Below are 22,217 nucleotides of genomic sequence, written 5' to 3' on the forward strand. Positions count from 1 at the left end.
GTGTGATTCAGTCCACCACGGGGAGCACTACAGCTGGTCATCGGTGACAGTGGGTTTTAAAAAGCAGCGCCCCATAAAAATCTCCTCCAACCATTGCGAGTCTGTTTAAATCCTCATCTACTCGCTCTCTTCTTCTGCCACCTTTCTAAATTATTCTCATCTCTATTAAGTTATGTTGGATTTTCGTGTAAAGTAGTAGGAAGGAAAAATAAAAATAAAAGATAACATAAATATATGAAAAGTATCAAATATATTTAAAATTTATCAAAAATTTATATATTTTAAAATTATTTAATCTATATATAATAAAAAAATTAAATAAAATAGATTTTAAAAAATATATAAAAATAATTTATTAACTTATATGTATTTTATATTTTCTTTCACTCTTTTTTTTTCTTATTTTTTTGGAATCTAACAGGGTCTCAAAATTTTTTTCAAAGGGTTAATTTCATTAATTTCCCTCAAATTGTAGCTAAATATATTTATCTCCTATAGTTTTAAAATTTTATTATGTACCTTTCTTATTTTGATTAAAAAAATATGAGTAAAAATAAAAAAAATAAAAATTATAAAAGAGATATTGAATGAAATTTCAAATTTAAAAAAGTTAGACATATTTAGTCAAAGAGATGAATGAAATTAATATTTTTTTTAATTAAAAATATTTTGTACATGATAAGAAGATCCCAAATAAACGTAGTTGCATAATGAGACTCTTTTGCTTTCTCTAGAATTACTAAAATTAAGTGATCAAGAATTCCAACATATGAAACAGTGAGCACGCGCTGCCTGCAGATAGGATCACAAAGATGGAGCATCTTACTTAGGGTGATGTCAGTGCCAGCTGGAAGGGTGGTGGTTGAAGAATGAATTATTATAGAGTGAGGGTTCTTCGTTGGTACCCACACTCTCTCTTCATTTTGGGAAACTACCCATTTGACCCCAATAATAAAACGAAATGTGTAAAATATATATCATTAAAAAATTTATAAAAATTTATCAACTCGATAAAGAGGACTTGTTGATAAGAAATAATCACATGCATTTCATATATATCTAATTTATTTGTTAAAGATGACTTGTTGGTAAGAAAGATGACTTATTGGTAAAGTACTCATATTAATTTGTTTGTTAAAATTAAAACAACTTCGATATATGTAATATTAATTTTTCTATTATTTTTGGAGGTTTTGTTTTTTCAGTATTTCTATGATGCTTGAAATCAGGTTGTCAATATATCTGTTATAATCGATATTTTCATCCTTAGTTTTTTATGAGTTCGGAAACATGCGATATCAACCTAATTGTGGACCCTGCATTTCGGCTCATGCGTTTTCCACTTGATGGCAAGCTCGATTTTTATTTAAAAAATTGATTTTATTGATTAGGAAAAAATGACTTAGAGTCGCCACTTATTTTTGTTTTATTTTTAAAAGGGTAAACAAAATAAGAAAAAAAACCCTAAATGTGACTCCTTATTTTGGAAAAGGTGGTCTGTGAAAAACCGGATCAGGCTTGGGGGTCAGGTTACTTATTGGGAAGGTACGGTAAAGACCGTAGCACCCCTCTAAGTCCTTAAAGTCAGGTCTCTACTAATAAAATGAAGCTGACGTGGCAATCAATGAGAAAATCAATGAATACTCAAATCGACCATGCACACATGGGAATCAAAATATGCATAGAGAATGACCGAAATGGGAAGGGATGCGTACTTGGGCCACGAACGAGCAACGCGCTATCATAAAAATAGAGTCAGTGTATAATAAAGAGCACAAAACATATCACATGCGTCACCAAATAGAAATTAAAAACTGTTCAAGGGAAAACCGGATTTTTGAAATTTATTTGAAAATTGGAATCTTAGAGATTATTTGAAAATTGGATTCTTAGGAATTAAATGTAAGAATGAGAACTTTTAGAAATTAAATTTGAAAGAAAATTGGGATTTTGAAGAATTATTTGAAAGTTCAGGATTTTTTTTAAAGAGAAATTAAGTTACGAAAATTGGGATTATGAGAGTTAAATTTCGAAAGAGATCAGAATCGTAAGTTATTTGAGGCGTAGAAATTATGAAAGTTGATGTGTAAAAATTGGAAATCTTAGAAATCATTCGAAGGCAGAATTTATAGAAATAATGAATAAGATGATAATAATAATGATAATAATAAGTAGCGGAGTTAATACGGGAATTGGAGCATGGGAAACTGGAAATTAAGTTCGGAGATAGGACAATTGGAATTTCAAGTAGCTAAATTTAGGAATTGGAATTTTGAAGAATTAGACTCTAATGATTGAAATTTTTTTAAGAGAAATAAATGGGTAGTATGGAGTAATCAAAACGATATTTGGGCGGATGAATAGAGAATAGTGGGATTTTGAAAATTAAATTTTGAAAGTCGGGCCTTTGAATAATTGAACTCTAATTATTGGAATTTCTAGAAGAAAGAAACAAGTAAACGTGGAATTTATAATAATGATAATAAAGATGATATTTAAATGAATAAAAGTGAATGGTGAAATTTTTTTTTTAGTCTAAAGGTTAAATTTGGAAATCCGATTTTGAAGAGTTGAATTTTAATGATTGAAATAAATAAATGAACGAATATGGAATAACGATACTTATTAACAAAAATAACGTTTAAACGAATTATAATAATAATAATAATAAATGAATAGTGGAATCTTTTTTAATTGAAAATCAAATTAGGGAGCTGGATTTTTGAAGAATTAGGCTTTGAATAAGTAGATAAGTATGAGATTATAACACTAATTAACGAGAATAATATTTAGGCGAATAAAGATGAATAATAGGATTTTGGGGATTGAAAATTTAAATTCAGAAGTTGGATTTTTGAAGAATTGGGCCTTATATAAATAAATAGCCTAATTAACGAAAATAAAATTTAGACGAATAATGGAATTTATGGGATTGAAAAATTAAATTAGGACATGAGGTTTTTGAAAGATTGGACTTTAAATAACTGGATAAATATATGATAACAATTCTAATTGACGTAAATAAGATTTAAACGAATTATAGAAAAATTAAATTAAGACATGGGATTTTTAAAAGATTAGACTAGATTAATATGAGATATTGATTCTATTTAATGAAAATGAGATTTAAACGAATATTTGAAGGATTAAATTAAAACATGGGATTTTGAAAGATTAGACTAGATTAATATGAGATATTGATTCTATTTAATGAAAATGGGATTTAAACGAATATTTGAAGGATTAAATTAAAACATGGGATTTTGAAAGATTAGACTTGATTAATATGAGATATTGATTCTATTTAATGAAAATGGGATTTAAACGAATATTTGAATAATTAAATTAAGACAGAGGATTTTTGAAAGATTAGACTAGATTAATATGAGATATTGATTCTATTTAACGAAAATGGGATTTGAACGAATATTTGAAGGGTTAAATTAAAACATGGGATTTTGAAAGATTAGACTAGATTAATATGAGATATTGATTCTATTTAATGAAAATGGGATTTAAATGAATATTTGAAAATAAGATTTAAGCGAATATTTGAATAATTAAATTAAGATAGGAGATTTTTGAAAGATTAGACTTTAATGAATGAGATTTTTAAAAGATGGTAAATCGATACATATGAAATAATAACAATTAACAATCATAATATTTAAATGAGTGACATTGCATAGGGGAATTTTCGAGATTGAATTTTCGAGAAATCAAAATTTTACAAACCGAATTTGAAATTAAATTTTAGGAAGTTATTTCGAAAATGATATTTTTGTATAGCTGATTTTAAAATCTTCATAGGAAAACATATTTATAACATTAGAAAAAGGACTTGAGAGGGCCGTATACTTGGCCCGAATTTGGAGGATGGGGCTTAAGGCCCATGCAAACTAAACATGCAACTTGGGCTTTGGGAGCTCACCAACAAAGCCCACCAGCTGAACATCCATCACGAGGATCTAGAGGTGCTGCCACCTTGTTTTTTTTTTAAAAAAACAAAAGGGTGGCCAACGGATAGCAAGCCAGCGGGGGGATAGGGCCTTCATGCTGATGATGGCCATGACGGTATGAAGGAACAGAGGTGGGGGGCGGGGAGGGGGGGTGGCTGCTGCTTTTGCTGGCAAACTGGAGATGACTCTTCTAACTTCACTGCAACATTCACAATCCCATGCCCTTTCGTACATGTCTCTGTCTCGGAGACGGTAGCCTCGGTGTCGACGGGTCCTCGCCGGAGTGAATCCTTCTAGAATATCCCCGGCAGGAATCTGACACCAACCCAGATGAGTCTTGCCCTTCATGAGACGCTTGGTGTGGATGTGGAGGTAGATGGCGGAGTATTCTATGGGAGAAGAAGGTGGCTTCCACGGGCAACTGGAACTTGTCACCCTTGGTGGGATTGATTCCCCCCTCGTTGTCCACCTTTGTCCTATACACCTGGCTCTGTTCGTCGGCACCAGTGGGCTTGCATGGCGTAGGTGGGGCAGTGGTGTGAGTGATGAACGGGCAGATGCGCCCATGGGATCTTGTTTGCATGGGAATGGCAGAACATGAGAGGGATGAGTGGGCATGGTGGATACGTGGTAGGCATAGGCATAATGGAAACATGGTACCAATGTGCTCGAGCATGACATGAGTAAGAAGGGTGGAGAGTTAGAGAGAGGAGGCATGGTAGATGAAAGACGGAATGGGTTAGTGAGCTGGATGGATGGTATGAAGAATATTAGAGAGAGAAGTGAGTTAGTGGTGTGGTTGAATAGGTCGATGCCTTGAGGCTTATAGTCTGAATTGGTTTGCGCTATACCCTCGGTTGTGCTTGGCTATAACCGCGCTGGAACACCACTAACAACTCCGTAGTGGCACGCACTTGCATTGTTTTGTTACCGTCGGATTGCATCATGGGTTTTGACTGCAGTTTGTTGAAATCTCGTCTCCTGGGGAGCAAAACGTCAAGCGTCGTTCGAAGAATAAACTGCTTGGCACCATCACTAACCAAAACCTCATCCGGTGTGCACGAGAACTCATCCTCTTTCACCTTCAAGCCTCTTCCATTCGACTAGAAATGACTCATCTCCTTAGACCCTGGTACCGATTCCCCTCAGGAATATTCCGATCCAAACGGCTGACCTGGACAAGATATCCAACACTCCCGAGGGATGTCAGAGATAAAGGATAAAGTGAAGAAGAACAGAGTGCGTACAAGAGAAAATAATTCCATCAAACATAGCTTCAGTTCATGAAAGCTAAAGAACTAAAAAAAAGGGACTGGTGGAACGGCTTGAGTAGTTTCAACATATAAAGAGATAACATAAACGTCATGTAACTCTCACGGGAATAAACAAAGATCAAGCAAACAAAAACGAAGAACTAGCTTAACGCCTTAGACAGTAAAAGAAAAATGTGCATCCCAAACATCATAAATGAGCAAAAGATGGTAGTAAAAGTGAAGAATCTCAAGTGGGGGATGATCAAACCTGAATGAATCCCTTGGAGCAAAGTCCCGGTGAGCTGCAAAACCTCTCCTCTGTTTTTCCATCTGCTGCCTCCTCCTTTTCTTTTCACAGATATCTCGCTTTTCCCCTAGCCGAGCCCTGTTTCCATCTTCCTTGGCAAGTCTCTACTTGCTTTCCTGTTCCTCTCATCAGCAGCATGGCGTCTCTGACCACTAGCACGGTCGGCCATGCTGCAGCGGGTCTCTCTTTTCTTTAAAAAGGGGGTCCCCCCTTTTACTAAAAAGACTTCCTCTCCCCCGGGTCTTGAGGTGCCCTCCCTTTTTTTTAAAGTTATGAAAACCAATGTTAATAGGATAGTCTCAGCGTGACTTGAAAAGAGGGGTCACACTAATATAAAAAAAATTGCATTTGAATGTGGTTTTTTTAATATGCTTCCGACCTAATATTCAACACCAATAATTGGACTTTTGAGTTATGGTTATTCTTCTAACCTAATGTTTGAATTTCAACAACAAAAAACTTTGATCAGTTGTTAGCAATATTTTTAGAATCAAATTGAGTATTAAACCGAAAACATTGTTGATTTACAGTTCATTGGTCGGATCGGTGGTCGAATTATGATCAAACCAATGACATCATAAATATATAATTTATATTTTAATAAAATTTAAAATAATTATAATAAATTAATATATATATATATAATTAAAATTTTTAATAATATTTTATTTTTTATGTGAAATTAAATGATAAATATAAATATAAATATAACAATATATTAAAATTTATTAAATAGAATATGTATAATATTTAAATGTGAAAATATATATAAAATGAAAAGAAAATTATAATATTTAATTTAATTATATATCTATGTATTTTGTTATTTTAAAATTTTAAAATTATTATATTGATTAATTTATATTGTTTGAATGTTTATAATTAATAATTATTATAAAAATAATAGTAGATAAAAATATTTATATTTGTTTAAATGTTTTATATGATAAAAATTTTAAAAACAGATAAATAGATATTTACCAAATTATTAATAAAATAACTGCGTAGCATGGTGGTGTGTAATTCCTTTTGTTTAACCATAAGTCACACGTTCAATTTCCCACCATGCAAAGCTCCTTTTATTATTATCAAAGATCCCATATCGGAAACCTATAAACCACTTATGTGGTATCTATATCTGCAAACCTTGGGAATGAGCAAACGGGGCTGGGAGTGAAGGGATCTGGACCAGCAGATGGGCATCTCTACCTATGCCTAAAGGTCTTCTGCCCAAAGTAAATGGGATGGGAATGGATGAATCTGGCCCGGTAGATAAGTAAAAACCCACTTAGGTTTTGACCTTGACCGGCCTGTGAATAACCAAACGGTCCAGTCTGGTTTTTAAAACAATGGTTGTTAGTGTTGGATTTCTCATTGTCTCATCTTATTTTTGTGTTTACAAATCAATAAAGGAAATTTTTTAGCAAAATCAAATTTTAGTTGAAAAATATGTAACATATGATATGGAACACAATTAGACTATCAAGGATTTGACCGGCCTATAAAGAATCGATCCAGTCTGATTTTTAAAACAATGGGTGTTAGTGTTGGATTTCACATTGTCTTATCTTATTTTTGTGTTTACAAATCAGTATCTAATATTTGATTATGAAAGGAAAGGAAATTTTTTAGCAAAATCAAATTTTAGTTGAAAAATATGTAACATATGATATGGAACACAATTAGACTATCAAGGGATGTCTATTCATAGATACATTTGTCCCAAATTATCAAAGATTAATAGTTTTTTAATCCAATATTTGAAATGTAGGGTAAGTAGACAACTAAAAAGCTAGAGTTGAGTATAATTCTTTTGAAAGAAAGAATTTGAGCATTTCATACAATAGTCCTTTTTTCACAAGACAATAACATTAGAAGAATATTGTGAATTTAGTAAAAGATGGATATAGTAAAACTACTAAAACATATATTATTTTATACAATGGTCGAAAGGAAATATAAAATTTTCTTGAAAGAAGGAAACAATTAAAATATGTGGAAAACTCCATAGTAAATCATATATTATTCCATACAAAATTAATTATTTTTTCAAAAATTCATGGTAAAATGTTTAATTTTTTTTTTTTTAATGTAAGTATTATGTTAAGGAGCCTATTTATTTTTAGAATTTTTGTATATAATTAATTAATGTGATTAGTATTAAATTATTGTGGATGCAATTTAGGAAAGCTATAGGCCCTAATTGTTTGACTCTTTATAGCTTACAACTAATTAATTATTTTGAAAATTTTTATTTAAAATTGTTGGATTAATATTGTATAATATATATTGTCGTGATATCGCAATATATTAATTATTAAAATATAATCTTAGTTTGCTTTGATTTTGTTAATGTAATAAATGGATAGACCATATTAATTCAATGATGTTATTTTAATAGTCAAAACATAGGAAGTATAATCTTAATTTAAAACATTAATGTACATATTTTTCTAAATAATGTATAATGAAATTATTCTTCTTAACAATAAATTTATTTTCTGATACACTTATTTTTCTAGGAAATGTACTTTTTTTCAAAATGTAATTGTTTTTTTGGAAGGATGTACTTATTTATATTATTACAAATAAGTGAAAGTTTATAAACAATTTATGGAAAAAAAATTAATGTATATATAATGTACTTTTTTAAAGAAAAATAATTAATTTTCTAAAGGATCTACTTATTTTTATAAGAGATGTTTTTATTTTTATTTTTTATAATATACTTATTTTATGAAGGATGTATTTGTTTATATTGATACAAATAATTGAAAGTTCATGATAAACCTTTTATATATATATATATAATTTATTCATTTTTCATACTTATTTTTTTAAAGAATATACTTAATTTCTAAGCATTTATTTATTTTCCTTGATGCATTTATTTTTGAATAGGGTGTACTTATTATCCTTTAATGTAGAATATACAAAATGGTTCTTTATAAATTTTAATACTTGTACAACGATAAATACTTATTATGATTAATTTTAGTTGCTTGGTTTTCCTTGCTAATTCCTGTGGGGTAGGTGCTTGGAATTTTTCAGTAGTGGCCTTCTTTTGCAGGTCAGTTGTGGGGAGTTGAAGAGAGCTGATCATGTTGCTTTTCCTCTTAAAGGATCCAAAATGAAAGACGAAGCAAATGAAAGAGTTTCGGCTGGTCTCTCCTACAGCATTGAAATCAAGAATGCTTACATTCCACCGTGGATAATATCCAGTATATGAGCAACCATGGGTTCGGAAGGGAGGAGCTTTGAGGCAAGGTATGACAAATTTTGGATAATACATGACCTTTCAGTTTTCCTTGCTTAGACATGTATGGAGTTGTCATGTCTCATTCTACATCAAAGGATGCTAGTTACGAATACATCATGCTGAAGAATTAGTACACCCTGTTAAAAAATAAGTGCATCGGATCAACATCAAGGTGGAGATCACTCTACTAAATGGTGGCAAGTCTGGCTTCAAGAATGGCAGTGCTGTGGTTCTCATGGTGGTTAGAAGGGCAGCAGGGTGCTCCAGAGTCCAGCCATGGTGGTGCTAAGTCAACATTGATTCTTCAGTTGTTGTAATCTGTACATAGAATGATGGTTTTGGATTGTCTCAAGATTTACTAAGAAGAAGAAGAAGAAGAAGCAGAAGATAAGACATTGAAGGTACAGTAAAGAATTTAAGAACAACTCCAATCCCTTTGTTATATAGACTTGAAGGAGAAATGAAGGTGACTTACAATTACAACTGTAAGGAAACCCTGCATTTGAAGACATCCTTCCTAGGTAGAGCTTTTAAATGATTAAAAACATGAACAACTCTATGCTTGAAATATGCAAATCAAAATCAACAATAAATGGAAATAAGAAGCTGATCAAAAATGTCACGTGATGCTATTGTCATTCTAGGAACAAGTCCCTCACTTTAAGACTCTTTTACTTTTAGAATATTCTACCATCAACCCATGATCAACCATATTTCCATAAGGATTCATATTAATTTAAGATGGATTTATTATAGAACTAAAATGAGAATACATTTTAAAATGTTTATTTGGGAGTAATTCAATTATATTTCAATATATTTGAAAAATAACACTACTAAGAAATTTAAGATACTTGCCATAATTGATGATAAAAATATCAAAATAATTTTAGACAAAAGTTTTGATCTAGAAAAATCAACAATTTTAATTTTGTTGTTGTCCTATATATAGTAGCTTGAGATATATACTTCACTCCGAATGCATTCCAAATTTGAGTTATAGATGGATATTTTCTTCACTATTTAAGTTTAATTGATAATTTATTCCAAATATGAATTTCTAAAACTAAGTGTTTAGCTAATCTAAAAGAAAGTCAAGTTTTAGGCATTAGGGTTCGGATTTCCAAACTCAATAAAGTCATAAAATGGCTAATATTTAAGGTGACATGTTGAGAATTAAGCATCTCAAATTCCTAATTTTTATGTGTTCTTTTTTGTAGAAATGATATTATATAGAGAATTTTCAAAGTTCATATGTGATTGTAATTAAATTCTTTATAGAATAAAAACTTAGTAAGAATATCTCTCTAAATATTCTAAGTCATGAGAGGAAAAATGTTATGATATAAGATACAGATAGAGATAGAGATAAGAAGAAGAGTAAGGTGGTGTTTGTTTTTTTGGCTTTTTGCTAAAAACCATTTAATTTTAGAATTTAGGTTGTTTGTTTTTTTAATTTTTCATGACTTATCATAAACTTTTTACTAAATAGAAAAAACCAAAATATGTGGCTTTTTCTAAATAGAAAAAATAACACAATGGTTTTTTTTACTTTTTAATACTTAATAGAAATAAAATACTACAAAAACAAACAAGCTAATATTTAATACTATTAAGTATTAAGGTTCTATTTAGAATTAAGTAAAAAAACAAACACCACCTAAGAGATATTTGATGGAGTAAGAATGTTTACAACTGAAGTTGAAGACATAAAGACTAGGAAAATGATGGATGTTTAGGGACCCAAGTAATATTTTTTTTATTATATAGTGAAATGTTATCTCTCATTTGTAGGTGTAGACATATATGTTGACTAAACCATGCATTTTAAAACTTTGACACCTTTATATGTGGATTATCTTTACTTTATGTGTTCTTTCATTCATATATTTACATTGAAACTTTTGCTAGCCCAATAAATGGTATTAGAGCTTTTGTTGGCCTAACAAACTTAACGTTGTCCTTTCAAGATGTAGTGAAAAGGCCTTTTAAAGGATTTGTATTTTATCATAAAATAGAAAAGAAAGAAAAGAAACATTAGAGAATTTCGACTCCTTCTAACCACTTGGCAATATATTTATCCTATATTGAAGATAAATAACTAGTCCAAATTTTATGGTGTTATATAGTCCACACATAGATTAAAGTAATTAAGGAGGAAGATGGCTTACCAGTAAGTTTCCATGAGGGCTTGAATGAACAAATAAAATAGAGAGATGGTGGAATATAAGGACTTAGCTAGCAAGCGCACCTGGCAGTGGAGCTTAAAGCTTGAGATCAGTGCTGGATGCTCTCAATCTTTTACGGCATGGTTCCCGATCATCTGCTTGGTTTTTCCCGGCATCATCATGGCCTCTTTGATGATCCAACAACATAGGCACACTGCTGTTTAGAGAATCACGGGTGTACATCAGCTGAACCCCGCACCTCTTGATATTGGGATGAGTAACCTCACCATTAATCCGGGTAGAAAAATCAAACGTAGCCAGAAAGTGCCATGGTTGATTGCGGTGGTACTTATTTGGAATAGCATTCTTAGGATAGAGAGTCACCCACAATTCATCTGATACATCACCATTAATCTCGTGACATTTACACAAAGAATCCATGGAGAGGTGATCCACAACTTCATCTGAATCACCGTGCAATGTCAGATCAAAATAATATGGAACCTCAAAATGATTCCCTTTATGATAAAGAAAGAAGAAAGCCAATCCCAGAAAGTGATCATCCTCGTACCAATTCAAAGGAAGCTCTATTCTTACTTGGCTTCCAATCTCCTGATGCAACACCCACCCTGGAATTCCACCGTTTCCTGGAATAATAATTACCTTGCCTTTCTTCCAATTCCGATTCATGTACTGCATATACAATCAGAGCTAATATGTAATTGGAGTACTACTGGGTGGATGAAAAGTTTTAAGTGTCGTTATTAAATAAAAATCATACCTCAGTACTTGTTGGATTGAACCGTTTGAACCATTTGAGGAAAGGACAGAGTAGAGATGATGGACTTGATAACATTTCCAGCTTCGTGCAGCCATGGGCATCTATTTGTGGTAGACTTGATGAAAGCTCTGGAATTTCTTGGAGCATCTTGCAGTGACTGATATCAAGGAGATGAAGTCTACAAAGTTGAGTGATGCCAGATGGTATGCTAACCATATGGTTTCCACTTAGATTTAATGTACACAAGGAATATAGACCCCAGATATCAGTGGGTATCGACCCTTCCATTAGATTGCAGTGACTCAAATCTAGTTCTACTAAGGAGCATAAGCCTTCCAGATTCTTGGGAAACTTCTCCAAGTTTGAACAACCAGGGAGTATCAATCGTTTAAGACATCTCAAATCATTAATGCTGTCTGGAATAGTCACAAGTTTCTTGCAATTGCTCAAATACAACATTTGGAGGCTTTTCAGATTTTGAATTGATGATGGTAGTTCTTTTATAGCTGTTCCTTCCAAACCAAGCACCTCTAAGTATTTCATACCCTCCATGATTTCGGGAAAGTTCCGTAGGCTTGAGCACCCATTGAGAAAGAGTCGGCGAAAAGATTTAAACCTACGAATGCTGCTTAGAAGACTCCTCAAGTTCTTGCAATCGCTCAAAAACAATGAATTAATATTAAGAAGATGTTCCATTGATGATGGTAGCTCTTTTATACCTGTTCTTAAATCAAGAAATTCTTTCATATCCTCCATGATTTCTGGAAAAGCATCTAGATTTGAACAAACAAAGAGTTGGAGGTCTTCAAGGGACTTTAACCTGCAAATGCTACTTGGAAGACTCCTCAAGTTTTTGCAGTGTTTCATATACAACTCCTTAAGTCCAGTGAGATATTCTATTGCGGAGGGTAATTCCTTAATAGCAGATCCATCAAAGTGAAGATAAGTTAAAGCTTCCATAGAACTCTCCTCTATCTCCAGAAATTTCTCCAAGTTTGAGCAATTATTCAAGTAAATAGTTTCAAGAGAGTCCAAGTATTGAATGCTACTTGGTAAGCTCGTAAGGTTTTCACACCCACTCAAACTCAACAAAGTTAGCTTCTTGAGAACTCCAATAGATGGATCAACGATATTCAAACTTGTACAATATCCAAGTTCTAACTCCTCTAGATTTGGCATATTTGAAAAGTTTGATATTTCAGTGAGCTGCTTCGATCCTAGTAAATTTAAGAACTTTAACTTTCCCAAACACTGTGACAAAAGGAATTTTGATTTAGTACAAAATGAATTTTCATGAACAAAAAATTAATCTCAAACAAAATAATATGATGAAATACTAATTATACCTTATTTCCTTGCCAAAGTTGTTTTATTTTGCTATCCATCATGTTGAGTACAACAAGGTTCTCTCCATGAAAATTTGACGGCAATGATTTCAAAGGGTATCCTTTCCAATGAAGATATCTCAACTCTTGTGAAGGAAATTGAAAATCTTCAGGAAGAATAATTTTATACTCCTTTTTCATAGAACCACAACAATCCATCCCATAAATCTTGAGCAATCTAAGTCGTTTCATCTTTGCAAAAACCTTTGTACTAAATTGTAGTTGTTTTGATCTAGACAAGTTTAAGAATATGGCCTCAACATTTTTCATCCCCTACAAACAATAACACAGGATTAGGCAAACATAAAAAAGATAAAGCTAGCTAAAATTGTATGATATGTAACTTAGACAAAAATGATATTGCTCACATTTACGTATTTTTATGAAGCTTAAGAAAGTTCATGAGTTTGATGGTTACCTTCTTCATTGAAAATGCACGATACACATCACTCGGATCCCACAATCTGCTCCATTTTCCAGGATTATCAGGAAATTCACTACGAATAATGTTCCATCCCATTTCTTGTATCAAATCATGCATAAGTATCTTATTTTCAGAAAGAGATATAAGACACTTATCATACAGGACTTTTATTCCTATCTCTGCATACAAATCACAACTATCCAATATCCTTGAAACAAAGTCTTTGTCTTCCCCTTTAAAAAAACATGCAATATCAAGAAATATTTTCTTCTGTGTATGATCTAATCCATCAAAGCTTACTTTAAGCACATCTTGAATTTTCACTTCAGGTTCTCTTTCCAATTTACACAATTCACTTTCCCATTGGAGTATTGTCTTGTTAAACAAGAGAGAACCGAGGACTTTTAGAGCTAAAGGAAGGCCATGACAATAATAGATTACACGATTCGAGAGGTGGATAAAGTCTTGTTTGGGAAGATTTTGTCTAAAAGCAAAGAGACTAAAAAGCTCACGAGCTTGTTCAAAATTTAATTCCTCAACCTCATATACGTCATCCATTTCTTGTAACAAATGTTTACTTCTAGTTGTTATGATGACTCTGCTTCCTCTTCCAAGCCAATCACGATTTCTGAGTAAATATTCTAATTGATCTGAATCATCAATGTCATCAAGAACAATAAAAACTCTTTTAAATCGGAGAACATTTTTTATCATATTGGCTCCTTGGCCAACATTGCTTACATTTTGATTTCTCTCCACTTGTAGTAGATCACAAAGAAGTTGATTTTGTAAATGATGCAAACCCATAGTATTGCCAACTTCTCTAACATTTTCAAGAAAGCTCATATACTCAAATTCATGAGAAAATGTATTATATACAACTTTGGCGATAATTGTTTTACCCATTCCGCCTATTCCACATATACCAATGATACGAACATCATTCAATTGATCAACACATAGCTGCCGATTTATCTCATTTACATGAGAATCCATACCAACCAAGTTGTCACCAACATCCAACATTCTACAATTCAATCTCCTGAATATATCGTTGACGATTTCGTTAACATGCTCGGACTCATACCTGCCAATTGTAAAGTACATGTGATGATTAATTAAGTTATAGCTAATAAAAAAAATATAAAAAAGATTACACATGAAGCTTCTTCATGAGAAATGAATCATAATGCAAAAAAATATATCAAAAGTATTTAAGTTTTAAAACTCAAATTACGTTCTTAGGACATTTTCATTGTATCAAGTATACAAGACAATGAAAATAAAAGATGTACTTGTTTAATTTGTTTTCTTGTGCGACATTGTCAAATTGATTTTTGGAACATTTATAGGCTGCTAAGCATGGAGCAAATTTATATCAAACAAAATCATATTGTAATGACCCACTCTCTTGTGCATATATAGATATCATTTGCAGCTCTCTCTCTCTCTCTCTCTCTATGTTATGTGTAACATTATAATTACCCAATCCCCTATCCACAATGTAGACACAAGGTACTCATCATGTCTCATAATATCATGGGTTTGCAGGTCTTCAGTGACTTACTTGATATACTTTGAATATTTCATGACTTGCAATAATCATAAATGACCTCCAAATCTCTTCAACTATTACTCTATAATCATAAAAATGTCTGATTCCTGTGCCAGTAAAGGAGAGCCTACTTATAAATGAAAGTTGAAGGGGAATTAATAAAGCGTTACCTATTCTTCTTCACATGCACTCCAGATATATTGGCTGCTTCTGTCAATGCACTCCTCCAACTTCGCACCTTCTCTTTCATCTCCTCTGTGTCTTCTTTGTAATAGGAAAATGCCTCTCCAAACCTTCCTGTCTGGTGCCGTACATGGGATGGATCCACATGGTAGAAAATCGGTACCACAGTTTGTTTCATTTCTTTCCTGCACTTCATGATCTTCACCAGCTCATCTAAACACCATCTGGAACCAGCATAGTTTTCCGAGAAAACTATTAGGGAAAACCTTGATTCTTCAATAGCTTTTAGGAGTTCAGGTGCAATCTCTTCCCCTCTCTCAAGTGATTCATCATCTCTAAAGGTAGCAATACCTCTTCGAATCAAATTTGCATACAAGTGATCAGTGAAATTGAATCGGGTGTCTTCACCTCTAAAACTCAAGAAAACATCATACTTCCATTGTGGGATGAAAGTAGAAATAGAAGTAGAAGTAGAACTTGTGGAAGCCATAGGAAACTTTTGCCAAAATTAGAACTCAGAAGAGATTTTGCAGAATTGTGAATGTAGATTGTGCTGTTTTTTTTTGCAAGAATTTGGTGATGAAAGACGTTGGGTCAATGTTGTGTACAGAGGGAAAAAAAAAGAGTGGGTAGCGTCCGGGGCACTTTAATGTTTTATAAAATTAAGGACATTGGGTAAATTATTTTTTTTAAAGAACTTTAAAGATAAAAAAACAAAAAGACTTGTTTGGATAATTTTTTTTTTTTTAAATTGTTTTGATTTTGTAAAAACATTTTAAATTCAATTTATATAATATTAATTAATTAAATTTAATTGAAGTCTTATTGAAAATGAAAATAAAATTTTAATTATAAATAAATTAAAAAATATATAGTTTTTAGTAAAACATAAATATTAATATTATAATAAAATCATAAATTATATTTTTATTAAAAAATATACTATTTTATTATATGTTAGAAAAATGATAATTATATTTATAAATTTATGGTATAATGAATTTATTATTTAAGTTTTAAATTATTTTTAAAAATTAATAGACTTGTTAACAAATATAACACATTAAATCTTGTTTAATTTGGAGTTAATTTACTTAACAATAAAAAATATTGAAAAATAATAATTTTATGTAAAAAAAAAATAATAAAGTGTATATGGCTTTTTTTTTTTATTGTTTTTAAAAACTAGTAAAAATAATTTTTACTTATTTTTTAAAAGTTATTTTTTATTTTACTTTGTTTTTAAAAAATTAAAAACAGAGAATAATAACCAAACAATATTATGAATTTTTAAAAACTATTTTCTATTTTAAAAAATAAAAAACTGTTAAAAACTCCGTCAAACTGGCTTTACGCCCATGAGTTCTCTCCGTCCAAACACTAATTCTGATTGGGATTGCACTTTTAAAGCTAAATAGAAAAATTACCATAACTTGCTAGGGAGGGCTTGGAACCAACACCTTGAGCAAGGGATGATAGCCACTTACCACCAAACTACATGTGCTTTGGTGCAAGAATTTGGTGATGAAAGACTTTGGGTCAATGTTGTGTACAGAGGGAAAAAAAAAAGAGTGGGTAGCGTCCGGGGGCACTGAGTACGACTTTCTGAGGAGGACAGATTTGAGTGTGATTCAGTCCACCACGTGGAGCACTACAGCTGGTCATCGGTGACAGTGGGTTTTAAAAAGCAGCGCCCCATAAAAATCTTCTCCAACCATTGCGAGTCTGTTTAAATCCTCATCTACTCGCTCTCTTCTTCTGCCACCTTTCTAAATTATTCTCATCTCTATGAAGTTATGTTGGATTTTCGTGTAAAGTAGTAGGAAGGAAAAATAAAAGTAAAAGGTACCATAAATATATGAAAAGTATCAAATATATTTAAAATTTATCAAAAATTTATATATTTTAAAATTATTTAATCTATATATAATAAAAAAATTTAAATAAAATAGATTTTAAAAAATATATAAAAATAATTTATTAACTTATATGTATTTTATATTTTCTTTCACTCTTTTTTTTTCTTATTTTTTTGGAATCTAACAGGTCTCAAAATTTTTTTCAAAGGGTTAATTTCATTAATTTCCCTCAAATTGTAGCTAAATATATTTATCTCCTATAGTTTTAAAATTTTATTATGTACCTTTCTTATTTTGATTAAAAAAATATGAGTAAAAATAAAAAAAATAAAAATTATAAAAAAGATATCGAATGAAATTTCAAATTTAAAAAAGTTAGACATATTTAGTCAAAGAGATGAATGAAATTAATATTTTTTTAATTAAAAATATTTTGTACATGATAAGAAGATCCCAAATTAACGTAGTTGCATAATGAGACTCTTTTGCTTTCTCTAGAATTACTAAAATTAAGTGATCAAGAATTCCAACATATGAAACAGTGAGCACGCGCTGCCTTCAGATCACAAAGATGGAGCATCTTACTTAGGGTGATGTCAGTGCAGTTGGAAGGGTGGTGGTTGAAGAATGAATTATTATAGAGTGGGGGGTTCTTCGTTGATACCCACTCACACTTCATTTTGGGTACCTACCACATTTTTGACCCCAATAATAAAATGATGCGTGTAAAATATATATCATTAAAAAATTTATAAAAACTTATCAACTTGATAAAGATGGCTTGTTGGTAAGAAATAATCACATGCATTTTATATATATCTAATTTGTTTGTTAAAGATGACTTATCGGTAAGAAAGATGACTTATTGGTAAAGTACCCATATTAATTTGTTTGTTAAAATTAAAACAACTTCAATATATGTAATATTAATTTTTCTATTATTTTTGGAGGTTTTGTTTTTTCAGTATTTCTATGATGTTTGAAATCAGGTTGTCAATATATCTGTTATAATCGATATTTTTATCCTTAGTTTTTTATGAGTTCGGAAACATGCGATATCAACCTAATATAAAAAAAATTGCATTTGAATGTGGTTTTTTGAATATGTTTCCAACCTAATATTCAACACCAATAATTGAACTTTTGAGTTATGGTTATTCTTCTAACCTAATGTTGAATTTCAACAACAAAAAACTTTGATAAGTTGTTAGTAATATTTTAGAATCAAATTGAGTATTAAACCGAAAATATTGATTTATAGTTCATTGGTCGGATCGGTGGTCGAATTATGATCAAACTAATGACATCATAAATATATAATTTATATTTTAATAAAATTTAAAATAATTATAATAAATTAATATATATATATATATATATATATATATATATATATATATATATATATATATATATATATATATATTATTAAAATTTTTAATAATATATATCGGAAAGCTCCTTTTATTATTATCAAAGATCCCATATCGGAAACCTATAAACCACTTATGTGGTATCTATATCTGCAAACCTTGGGAATGAGCAAACGGGGCTGGGAGTGAAGGGATCTGGGCCAGCAGATGGGCATCTCTACCTATGCCTAAAGGTCTTCTGCCTGAAGTAAATGGGCTGGGAATGGATGAATCTGGGCCGCTAGATAAGTAAAAACCCATTTAGTAAAAGATGGATACAGTAAAAGAACTAAAACATATATTATTTTATACAATGGTTTAAGGAAATATAAAATTTTCTTGAAAGAAGGAAACAATTAATATATTTGGAAAACTCCATAGTAAATCATATATTATTCCATACAAAATTAATTATTTTTTAAAAAATTCATGGTAAATCAATGTTTAATTTTTTCATTTTTTTTATGTAAGTATTATGTTAAGGAGCCTATTTATTTTTAGAATTTTTGTATATAATTAATTAATGTGATTAGTGCTAAATTATTGTGGATGCAATTTAGGAAAGTTGTAGGCCCTAATTGTTTGACTCTTTATAGCTTACAACTAATTAATTATTTTGAAAATTTTTATTCAAAATTGTTGGATTAATATTGTATAATATATATATTGTCGTGATATCGCAATATATTAATTATTAAAATATAATCTTAGTTTACTTTGATTTTGTTAATGTAATAAATGGATAGACCATATTAATTCAATGATGTTATTTTAATAGTCAAAACATAGGAAATATAATCTTAATTTAAAACATTAATGTACATATTTTTCTAAATAATATATAATGAAATTATTCTTCTTAACAATAAATTTATTTTCTAATACACTTATTTTTCTAGGAAATGTACTTTTTTTCAAAATGTAATTGTTTTTTGGAAGGGTGTACTTATTTATATTATTACAAATAAGTGAAAGTTTATAAACAATTTATGGTAAAAAAAATTAATGTATATATAATGTAGTTTTTTAAAGAAAAATAATTAATTTTCAAAAGGATCTACTTATAAGAGATGTTTTTATTTTTATTTTTTATAATATACTTATTTTATGAAGGATGTATTTGTTTATACTGATACAAATAATTGGAAGTTCATTAGTTCTTTTATGATAAACCATTTATATATATATAATTTATTCATTTTTCATACTTATTTTTTTTAAAGAATATACTTAATTTCTAAGCATTTACTTATTTTCCTTGATGCATTTATTTTTGAATAGGGTGTACTTTTTATCCATTAATGTAGAATATACAAAATGGTTCTTTATAAATTTTAATACTCGTACAACGATAAATATTTATTATGATTAATTTTAGTTGCTTGGTTTTCCTTGCTAATTCCTGTAGGGTGGGTGCTTGGAAATTTTCAGTGGTGGCCTTCTTTTGCAGGTCAGTTGCGGGGAGTTGAAGAGAGCTGATCATGTTGCTTTTCCTCTTAAAGGATCCAAAATGAAAGTGTTTGGGCTGGTCTCTCCTACAGCATTGAAATCAAGGATGCTTACATTCCTCCGTGGATAATATCCAGTATATGAGCAACCATGGGTTCGGAAGGGAGGAGCTTTGAGGCAAGGTATGACAAATTTTGGATATTACATGACCTTTCAGTTTTCCTTGCTTAGACATGTATGGAGTTGTCATGTCTCATTCTACATCAAAGGATGCTAGTTACGAATACATCATGCTGAAGAATTAGTAAACCCTGTTAAAAAATAAGTGCATGGAATCAACATCAAGGTGGGGATCACTCTACTAAATGGTGGCCAGTCTGGCTTCAAGAATGGCAGTGCAGTGGTTCTCATGGTGGTTAGAAGGGCAGCAGGGTGCTCCAGAGTCCAGCCATGGTGGTGCTAAGTCAACATTGATTCTTCAGTTGTTGTAACCTGTACATAGAATGATGGTTTTGGATTGTCTCAAGATTTACTAAGAAGAAGAAGAAGAAGAAGAAGCAGAAGATGAAAAAACTGTCACGTGATGCTATTGTCATTCTAGGAACAAGTCCCTCACTTTAAGACTCTTTTACTTTTAGAATATTCTACCATCAACCAATGATCAGCCATATTTCCATAAGGATTCATATTAATTTAAGATGGATTTATTATAGAACTAAAATGAGAATACATTTTAAAATGTTTATTGGGAGTAATTCAATTATATTTCAATATATTTGAAAAATAACACTACTAAGAAATTTAAGATACTTGCCATAATTGATGATAAAAATATGAAAATAATTTTAGACAAAAGTTTTGATCTAGAAAAATCAACAATTTTAATTTTGTTGTTGTCCTATATATAGTAGCTTGAGATATATACTTCACTCCGAATGCATTCCAAATTTGAGTTATAGATGTATATGTTCTTCACTATTTAAGTTTAATTGATAATTTATTCCAAATATGAATTTCTAAAACTAAGTGTTTAGCTAATCTAAAAGAAAGTCAAGTTTTAGGCATTAGGGTTCGGATTTCCAAACTCAATAAAGTTATAAAATGGCTAATATTTAAGGTGACATGTTGAGAATTAAGCGTCTCAAAGTCCTAATTTTTATGTGTTCTTTTTTGTAGAAATGATATTATATAGAGAATTTTCAAAGTTCATATGTGATTGTAATTAAATTCTTTATAGAATAAAAACTTAGTAAGAATATCTCTCTAAATATTCGAAGTCATGAGAGGAAAAATGTTATGATATAAGATAGAGATAGAGATAAGAAGAAGAGTAAGAGATATTTGATGGAGTAAGAATGTTTACAACTGAAGTTGAAGACATAAAGACTAGGAAAATGATGGATGTTTAGGATCCAAAAGTTGCTTAAGTTTTGTTATCTGTAATTTTTTTTTTATTATATAGTGAAATGTTATCTCTCATTTGTAGGTGTAGACATACATGTTGACTAAACCATGCATTTTAAAACTTTGACACCTTTATATGTGGATTATCTTTACTTTATGTGTTCTTTCATTCATATATTTACATTGAAACTTTTGCTAGCCCAATAAATGGTATTAGAGCTTTTGTTGGCCTAACAAACTTAACGTTGTCCTTTCAAGATGCAGTGAAAAGGCCTTTTAAAGGATTTGTATTTTATCATAAAATAGAAAAGAAAGAAAAGAAACATTAGAGAATTTCGACTCCTTCGAACCACTTGGCAATATATTTATCTTATATTGAAGATAAATAACTAGTCCAAATTTTATGGTGTTATATAGGCCACACATAGATTAAAGTAATTAAGGAGGAAGATGGCTTACCAGTAAGTTTCCATGAGGGCTTGAATGAACAAATAAAATAGAGAGATGGTGGAATATAAGGACTTAGCTAGCAAGCGCACCTGACAATGGAGCTTAAAGCTTGAGATCAGTGCTGGATGCTCTCAATCTTTTACGGCATGGTTCCTGATCTTCTGCTTGGTTTTTCCCGGCATCATCATGGCCTCTTTGATGATCCAACAACATAGGCACACTGCTGTTTAGAGAATCACGGGTGTACATCAGCTGAACCCCGCACCTCTTGATATTGGGATGAGTAACCTCACCATTAATCCGGGTAGAAAAATCAAACACAGCCAGAAAGTGCCATGGTTGATTGCGGTGGTACTTATTGGAATAGCA

General features: G+C 30.8%; 1 protein-coding gene and 1 long non-coding RNA gene across 4 annotated transcripts; both read right to left on the reverse strand.

Annotated features, from left to right (window-relative positions):
- Positions 1 to 8,659: 8,659 nt before the first annotated feature.
- Positions 8,660 to 15,907, reverse strand: LOC117914384 (disease resistance protein RPV1-like). Of its 2 annotated transcripts, XM_034829715.1 has the most exons (7): positions 15,262 to 15,907; positions 13,531 to 14,623; positions 13,074 to 13,385; positions 12,617 to 12,978; positions 11,728 to 12,538; positions 11,030 to 11,639; positions 8,660 to 9,096 (listed from the first exon to the last, which is right to left on the reverse strand). In XM_034829715.1, the coding sequence occupies exons 1-6, from the start codon at positions 15,762 to 15,764 to the stop codon at positions 11,043 to 11,045; spliced, it is 3,678 nt and encodes a 1,225-aa protein (XP_034685606.1). In that variant the 5' UTR covers positions 15,765 to 15,907; the 3' UTR covers positions 8,660 to 9,096; positions 11,030 to 11,042. The 2 variants fall into 2 exon arrangements, with proteins under 2 accessions (XP_034685606.1, XP_034685605.1); XM_034829714.1 differs by having other exon boundaries at positions 11,728 to 12,978.
- A 4,242-nt stretch (positions 15,908 to 20,149) lies between these two features.
- LOC117914386 lies at positions 20,150 to 22,202 on the reverse strand. Of its 2 annotated transcripts, none has more exons than XR_004651272.1 (2): positions 21,938 to 22,202; positions 20,150 to 20,486 (listed from the first exon to the last, which is right to left on the reverse strand). It is a non-coding gene; the product is annotated as an uncharacterized LOC117914386 (long non-coding RNA). The 2 variants fall into 2 exon arrangements; XR_004651271.1 differs by having other exon boundaries at positions 21,858 to 22,202.
- Positions 22,203 to 22,217: the final 15 nt, after the last annotated feature.

The sequence above is a fragment of the Vitis riparia genome, chromosome 5 (assembly GCF_004353265.1).
Source record: "Vitis riparia cultivar Riparia Gloire de Montpellier isolate 1030 chromosome 5, EGFV_Vit.rip_1.0, whole genome shotgun sequence".
NCBI classification, from domain to species: Eukaryota; Viridiplantae; Streptophyta; class Magnoliopsida; order Vitales; family Vitaceae; genus Vitis; species Vitis riparia.

Bases quoted from the DNA above. Each gene is read 5' to 3' on its own strand.
- LOC117914384 (XM_034829714.1), bottom strand. From the start codon at position 15,764: ATGGCTTCCACAAGTTCTACTTCTACTTCTATTTCTACTTTCATCCCA. The intron at 14,624-15,261 runs GTAACGCTTTAT...TACAATTGGCAG, and splicing joins GTGCATGTGAAGAAGAATAG to GTATGAGTCCGAGCATGTTA. The intron at 13,386-13,530 runs GTAACCATCAAA...TATTGTTTGTAG, and splicing joins GTGCATTTTCAATGAAGAAG to GGGATGAAAAATGTTGAGGC.